The sequence below is a fragment of the Canis lupus genome, chromosome 19, assembly GCF_003254725.2.
Source record: "Canis lupus dingo isolate Sandy chromosome 19, ASM325472v2, whole genome shotgun sequence".
In the NCBI taxonomy this organism is placed as follows: Eukaryota; Metazoa; Chordata; class Mammalia; order Carnivora; family Canidae; genus Canis; species Canis lupus.
The window spans coordinates 46,880,719-46,889,171 of NC_064261.1; the positions used below are offsets into that span (position 1 = coordinate 46,880,719).

The 8,453-nt window shown below is 33.5% G+C and overlaps 1 protein-coding gene across 14 annotated transcripts in view; it reads right to left on the bottom strand.

Annotated features, from left to right (window-relative positions):
* The window catches only part of GTDC1 (glycosyltransferase like domain containing 1), a 393,447-nt gene that overhangs the window by 7,518 nt on the left and 377,476 nt on the right, over positions 1 to 8,453 (bottom strand). For all 14 annotated transcript variants that reach the window (XR_003129487.3, XM_035702025.2, XM_049097090.1 and 11 more), the window contains 2 exons: positions 5,591 to 5,661; positions 4,794 to 4,885 (listed from right to left, as the gene is read on the bottom strand). Coding sequence is in view for 13 of the 14 variants with exons in the window: in XM_035702025.2 (XP_035557918.1) it covers positions 4,794 to 4,885; positions 5,591 to 5,661 (163 nt within the window). In the remaining variant the exon portion in view is untranslated. The remainder of the gene's footprint in view (positions 1 to 4,793; positions 4,886 to 5,590; positions 5,662 to 8,453) is intronic.

The following is an 8,453-nucleotide window of genomic DNA, read 5'->3' on the forward strand; positions in this document are numbered from 1 at the left end:
GAGGAGGACAAGACGCCAAAGCCTCTAACTTGGATGATCTTGATCATCCAAAGTATATCCATTGTGCTAAAGGTTGTTTTGCTTTTGTTTTGCTTAGACAAATCAAAGGAAAACCAAACCAAATAAAATCACAGAAGGAAGTGAAGAAAGAGAGGGGGAGAAGACCAAGGAGGAGGGAGAGAGCGAGGGAGAGAGAGGTTGAGAAGCTGCCTTAAATTGTGCTGGTGCAGTTGAGAGATTTCTAGAAGTTCTAAAAAATGTCACAAGTTTTCAAGTTTTCGTTTTTAAGGAAAAAAGTCATGACGTTGGAGGGGTGTTAATACAAGTGAGCAACACCTTCTTGACATCTAGAGTATAAGCTCAAATTAAAAGGGGACTAAAAAGTGACCAGCCTCACGTAGGAAACAAAGTAGCTTGGCTGTGGTTCGGGGAGATAGAGCCTGATATAATTAAGACAACCACAAATGGCTTTTCTGGGCACTGGATCTGAACTGTAGGCTTAATCATTGTTTGGAATCATTTTGAGGCAGAACTCTGAAGATTCTTCTGTCCTCCAATTAAGAGCAGGTTATGAAGGTTTCTAGAATGTTGAGGAACTTGAAGAGGAGAGCAGAAAAAAAATCAGCACTTATCATCTGAAAAATCTTAAGAAACTACAGGTCTCTCAGAAGCACAAGAGCGAATGCATCTTTCTCTCTCTCTCTCTCTCTAACACAAAATATTGCTCGATTTGTAAATAAAAGTAAATGGAATAGGACGGGAATGAAGGTCTATCTCATTAGTCTGGGCGGTATTCACTTTATTCAAGTGCCCCATTTGTGCCCTGTGCTCTCTTCAGTGCTGGTAACAAGATCATGTCCATCATTTTTTTTTCTCTAAAACATTTTAACCAATAACAATGAGAAGTTTATAGAAACCTCAGGTACTCTCAAAAAGTTGTTGGGAATTCTGAGTAAGTAAATTCCCATAGTAAAAATGAAGCAAAAAGACAACTTCGTGGTGTTAGACTTACGTGGGCTGGAAAAGGGAAAAAGTACTGTTAGTGTAAGAAGTCATTCCGTGGCTAATTATTTTATGGTTACTTCTAGAATCGTGTGTTCAAGTTAGGTTTGGGAGTCGCAGAAAGCTCCCTGTCGTGGATGAAATGAAACCTTGTTTTGGATCTGTTGTGACAAGTATGTGGCCAGTGTGTCTGACCTACTCAGAAAGGGAAGTGTCTTGAAAGTACGAGAAAGCTGTAGTCAGTGACTAAACTTCGATGAAAACTTTTGAAAGAAATGGTTAGATTTTTTTAAATTAAGGAAAGGGTTTCTGATTTTTTTAAAATGATTAAGAAACATTTAATTTCTGCATGCACTGGATTTCTCTTACGAAAGATCTTAAAAAATGTGTGTGTGTGTGTGTGTGTGTGTGTGTGTGTGTGTGGGAGAGAGAGAGAGAGATGGAGAGAGAGAGAGAGAGAGAGAGAGGGGGAAAACATACTTGCATGCATGTGAGGAATTTAAACATTTCAAATGTGAAACCTTTTCAGGTGAGAAGTCACGGGCAACAGTGTTCTGTAGTAGAAGAGTCACTTTAAGAAAAAAAAAAAAGTATCCAATTCTGTTTCTGCTTTTCAGTTACTAGCATTCTGTTTCCAATCCTGCTTCAAGTTATAGCCCCAAACTCTCACTCATATTGAAAGTATAATGTCTCATGTGAGAAGAAAGCCAAGTGTTAGTAGCCTTATTCTAGTCATTAAATTTCTAAGTGTGAATCCATATGAAAAATCCTATCCTAAAGTGAACCCTATGTGAAAAGCAGTTGAGATGATTTTAAAATGTAAACTTTTGACAAAAAAAGAGAGTAAGGTGTAAAAATGTAAAAGGAGCAAATTAAAGAATTCAGTGACATTCTATCCTTTTAGATCTTAGAAGCATATGTTTTATAAAAGCAAAACAGCACTGTCCAATGGAATAAGTCTAAAAAAAACCCCCAACATTCTCGTTAACAGTACACACAAAGGACTCTTCCATTGCATAAGAAAAGTGAGGAAAATACTGCTTTAGGGTGGGGGTGGGGGTTAGTTCTCTTGTATTTAGTGAAGGCAAATGTTACCTGAAAATGTGTATATTTATAAAACATAAGGTGGAAAAATATCATAGCTTATTATGCCTTATTTACAAAGTTTTAGAAAGCATTCTCTTTCTGTTTTGGCTCTAAATCCTATTACAATAACCATATTTACAATAACCCTGTGGCCTTTCCTATGGTTGTCATCAGTTTCTCTGGACGAATGCTTCCTAAAGCTAGATTACTTATAATTTTTGGACTAATTCATTAATTTTAAGACTAATATTTAGATACAGTATCATCATGATCTATATATGAGGACACATCTGAGAGTCTGTAACAGATTTATAGAAAAAAAAATCCACGGTAGAAAAATACATAAAACAGAATCATGCATATGAATTCTTATAAATGCTTATGCATAAAATTCTGATTTATAAAACTTTGAGATGGAGCACTTTAAGATGTACAGACCAAACATGTGTGAAAAGTAGTAGTATGAAATAACATTTAAGGCATAGGTTAGCTTTTAAGGGGTATGAGGCATAATTTGATACAGTGACAGCATCACCACTAAGCTGACATTGTTTCAGAGTTTCTCCAAAATAGTTTTTCTATTTATTTCTGTCAAATAAATAATTACAGCCATGTTATGAAGTAGCTGCATTAAAATATTTCAACCAGAGGTCTGTTTTCTTTTGTGACTCAAGGCAACTTGTTGCAGTAACTTCTGAAATGGTTAAAAACTTGTCCACGAACGCTAACAGAGATGAGGAGGCCTAACCTGAAGCAAAGTTAAAAACTGATAAATTTGGATAGTGGAAATATCATTATGAATACCTCACCAGTCCCACTGCAAGAAAAAAAAAAACATTTTCTTTCTTTCTTTCTTAGTTTCTTTCTTTCTTTCTTTCTTTCTTTCTTTCTTTCTTTCTTTCTTTCTTTCTTTCTCTCTTTCTTTCTTTCTTTCTTCTTTCTTCTTTCTTTCTTCTTTCCTTTCTCTTTTCTTTCTTTCCTTTCTTTCTTTTCTTTCCTTCCTTCCTTTCTTTCTTTCTCTTTCTTTCTTTCTTTCTTTCTCTTTCTTTCTTTCTTTCTTTCTTTCTTTCTTTCTTTCTTTCTCTTTCCTTTCTTTCTTTTCTTTCTTTTTTTTGTATCTATACAAGATGATGGATGGTAATTAAGCTGATGTTGGTAACCAGTCCACAGTATGTGGACAAGTCATTATTCTGTACGTTGTAAGCTGACACAGTGCTGCCAGTTGTGTCTCAATAAAACTAAAAAACAAACCAAACTACCCCAAAAATTCACCAGGAGGGAAGAACAGAATCAGTGACTTGATGGTGAGCTCACTGACAAGATCCTTGTGTCATATACAGAAAATGAAGCCATTTGCATAGATACTTATTATTCTGTTTCTCTGATTTCCATCGTCTGCACCTTTCCATAGCCTGTCACGTGGAAAACGACTCGATTCACATTTTATACAAACCAGAGCACTAGTGAACTTCCCAAACGAGGAAATCTGGATGTAAAGCTTGGAAGACTGTTTTGTCTGTGAAGCTTCCCCTGTATACGGTACAATCGTATTGACTCAAGGACTAATACTGGAGCCCGGAACTGTTCAGTCAGCATTTTAAACTATTATGAGCTACCTTCTGAACCATTGCCAAGTTAATAGACAATGAAAGATAATGAGCTTGAAATTGGGTGTTAAATTGCATTTTTGGTTCTCTCCCGTTTTCTTGAAGTTTAACTGTTTCCTGCAGAAACAAAGTCCTGTTTTGATGTATCGCTATGTAAATATGTATTTTAGGCCATGAAAAGGGAAAGGGGAGAAAAAAAGGCCAGCAAACTGTATTTCATGGAGGAAGGTTATACATTAACACAGGAAAATTAAAATATACTGGATTATAAAACTGCTAGATTGTAAACTGTACTGAATTTATGTAAAATGAAGACGCTACATTCAAAGAATATAACAAGGTATATTACTCATGGCCTAGAGCCACCTTCCAAAGTCGTAAAGCAGATTTATCCCAGTTCAATTACTTAGACTTTAAGCAGGGCCTCTTTGTGTTGTGATTTCAACAATGTAAAATTCTTGATTCAAACAAGGGAAAAAAAAGATAATGAATGAGGGGACTGCCTGATGATGCTATTTAAACTATTCTCCTCTTGCCTTTGCCATTCAGAGAGGAGACTGGCTGTCTCATTCCAAACAAACTGAGGATTTTTCGGTCATTTTATTAAACTGGACAAGGGAAGCATTTGATTCCTGAAGATCATCTTCAAAGTAGTTAAAAAATGAACACCAAACTTCACGGATGTCATTCACCTGAATTTTTGAGGCCTGAAGATTTCATTATGATGGGAAGAAAGGCTTATCCTCATTAGTATAATTGTGGAATCTTTCCTTTACTTCCTTTTAAACTAATGAGTTACATTAATCTAGGTTCATTTTTATAAGCCTCTTGGGGCTAAATGTAAAGGACAGTCATCTTAGAAAACAATAAATTAAAAAAAAAAGCATGTACCATGCATTAAGTGCACGTATTTCATAAGACCTAGGTTAATACAACTGGCATCCAGTTTAATTAATCCTTGTTAGTGTAACAACTAATATCCCTCCCTAGCATGTTTCCTTTAAACATTAGTATGTTAATTAAATGTTTTTTTTTAAAGATTTTTCTTTGTACTTCAATATGGCATTTATACCACGTAAATCTCGCCTCAATATCTACCTTATAAAGATGTTTTCTTATAATATCTGGTCTCTTGCAGAAATTCTGGAGCCTTTTTGAAAGCTGTTCAGGTGTAGAATACAGATATTCAGCTGCAGGAAAAACAGATACATTTTTAATGAAACAAAAACCTCAAAGCACACACTCGATATTAGTCACTTTACTAATTAAAAATGCATATTGCTCTGTGCTGCCTCGTGTTTTACATTATTTAAGCATGATTTTATAAGGTTACCTCAGCTCACAAGGATGTTTAATGCTAAATAAGACTGTGTAGTTGTGCTGTTTAGACATCTCCTTTGGGTGATTAAAATACATTATTCTAATGTAACACAATGCATATGTGATATATTTAGTGATGAGAATTTTTTTCAAAGAACTGGTACTATAGCCGTATGTACCCTGTAACAACAGTTGCATATTATTAACTAGTCAATTGTTTAAATAATTTGGTGTGACTTCCAGTCCTTGATTTTTCTCTGTGTATATCATTAAAAAAAATCTGCAAGCAATTGCAGCAACACTGACCTGCTTATAAAAATCCATCATTATGGGATGTGTATGCTAACAATGAAGAATGCTATTTGAAAACTTGCTTTTTTGTTATCTTAAAAGAACAGATGGTAAATATAAGCTTACTCTAATGTATTAAAACACATAAAATTTTCCTTAACACTAACATGTTGACTTGCCAAATAAACAATTGCTCCTGCCTAAGTTTATTTTCAAACTTTCTAATTTAGCATGAATCATGTATTAAATCTCAACAAAGATGAAAAGTACATTAAAGCAGCTACCTGGAAATATTTCGGGATAAACCAAATCTTTGGGACAAAGTGGGTAACAACCACAATAGACAGCTTCCAGCCTAAAGGAATTTTAGAAAGAAGATAAAAAAAATATTAAAAAGACATTATTGCTATCATAGCCAGAAAGTGGTTTTGTTTGCTTAAGTTAACAGTATTGAGCCCTGAGTTAACTGGGACGAAAAACATGGTCGGCAGTACAAGCCTTACAGCCAGAGTTGCTCTTTTAAAAGATTTTATTGATCATATATGAATTTCATAGAACAGAACCAGCAGCATATGTTTTGTTCACTGAATTAATCAAAGCGCAGCTCTGCATTTTTTTTGTTGTTTTTAAAATACTGTTTAACACATTTTATAATCAGCAGATAAACACATGTAACAACATGGTAAAGTATGGACAGCTTTTCTTAATAATGCTGCAAAGCCCCAGAATGTTCATTTTTCAAAAATGTTTAAATAAAATAGCAAATACTTAACTTTAACATTCTAGTCGCAGAAATGATCGAGGCACTTTTAAAAGCATCAGAAAAAAATTTACAATCTGTTGTGATGGGGCATTCTCATTTTAAGCTCATGCTTCAAAATAATTTGTGTTTTTGCAGAATGCAAAACTATTCCAACCCTTTTACTGAAAATTCTCATGAAGGTTACCTTAATGAACATTTCGCTTTCTTCCCAAAAATTCAGCTTATTTTCCACTTTATCAGCCAAAAATACTTTTATTATTAAACAAATAATAAACAAGAAAGTTTCACTTTGCGAGAGGATTTCCCCAAGGGACACCTTTGGGAAGTTTGTTTGTTTGTTTGTTTTCATGTCATAGTAGTAAGGGTTAAGCATTGGGAAGGAATTGCATCTGGAAGGTTGTTAGCCCTGCATAATGGCTATTGATCTGACATATAATAAACCTTAAAGATACCACTGTAATTTCTGTTGGCTAGAAATTACACAGTGAAATTCAAAGCACTCCTTAAAATATGTTTATTTTATGAGAAACTTTGAATTGCATCCAAAATGTTGACCAAAGGCGGAATTTTATTTTGAACTGCAGATTTTTTTCAACCCAAGAATAATTTGAAGTTATGTCAATGTTTACCTTGTTTGTTTACAGTGACAAAGCACATGCAATTTAAGCTGTTTTTAAGTGGGTGATGTTTTCCCTATTTTATTATGTTGACTGAAATTAGTTTAAATGAAAAGTATTTACTTTGAGCTGCAAACTTTGGAAAAATACTGAGTTCAAAGTTTTGCTTGAGAACTGATAGAAGTTATACAAGATAACACAGTGAAAAGGCATGGGATCTAGTTACCAATTATTAATCTCAAAATCTAAACTAATCTCGAAATCTCAACATCTAATAAATACCTAATATTTTTTTCCTCCGCATACATAGGGTATGCATAGAAATTCTTATCCCAAGCACAGCTATAAACTGCACTGTGACCGCATTATAAAACATTCACTAAAGTTCTGAGCACATAAACCAGTGATATTCTTTATGAACTAAAAGAAAATACGCACTTTTCTGAAGACACTCAGTTTTAAAATGCTGTGCCAATCGAAAAGTAAATACATATGAACATTCTCTTATAATTACATAAAATCAAAAGAGTGAAGTCACAGACATTTCAGAAAAGTGCACATGTTATCTGCTTTTTAATAATGGATTTGAATTAGAGTGTTCTGTTCCCCGAAAGAAAACTACAGGCCAAGTTACATTTTGAGTCATCGTATGAGCATGTACCATGCCACTTCCAAAAAACCTCTGCTAATTAAAATACAGTAAGATAGGAATGGCATTATTTGATTTAGGAAGAAGAAAATGACAAATTTTGGATTTTGACTTTTATTTGCAAATTATCTTATTTGTGGTTATATTTCTAATTCATCAAGGAAAAAAAAAAAAAAAGCCAGCCACCACTTTTGGTATAATTTTGACTTGTTAAATACTAAGCCTTATTATACAGATTATTTAGATCAGAACTATGTTTTAAAATACATTAAATAGGCCATAATATTTTTAAAGAAATTTATAAAACTCACTGCCATAAGTTTCTCATGTTTTGCTATTTTGAAGAAAATGATCATCTCATGACAATAATACAATTATTCACCATTTCAATTCTTATGCACTACCAGTTAAATAATAAATAGGGTTCCAATTGATCTATTGTTAAAATGACTAGCAAATGACCTTTTTATTCCAATTAACAAATCATCTGCTAAATCTATGAATCTTAATATTCAGATCTATTCACTTCAATTCATACAATTTATCTGCAAATAGTTGTTGGGCTTTTGATTCTAAATATAATTAGCTGATAATTTTGCTTGGCTGAATTACTTTTCTGGAGGGCCTGCAAAGGCTCTCAGTCGCATTATCTAGCAATAATGAATCTGATAGGTGAAATTTTTTACTGTAATGAGGATGAGACACAGTTGTGACACCTGAGTCTACTAATAACAGAAGACTGCTAATTATCGACAGCACTTTTTTGTGTGATGCAAGGAGAAAAAAAAAATCCCTCATTATTAAAAAATAAAAAGTTACAATTATAAGTGACACCGGAGGAGAGTAAATAAAATGGAGTGATTAAAACATTGCTGCTTTAAGGGTGTTTTTAATTAAGTGGAAATGCTAATGTTGTCATACTTAGCAGATGGGATTAAAATTAGTTATTGTAAGTAACTCATATTTTATGTTATGGTTTCCACAGCATGTCTACAAGATCTAAGAAAGTGATACATTCCATAAGACATTTTAAAAATGAAATTCTCATACTCTTTACAACTCATAATAATGAACATCATGAATAAACTATTGAAAAAAATCCTGCCAAGGATTTTACC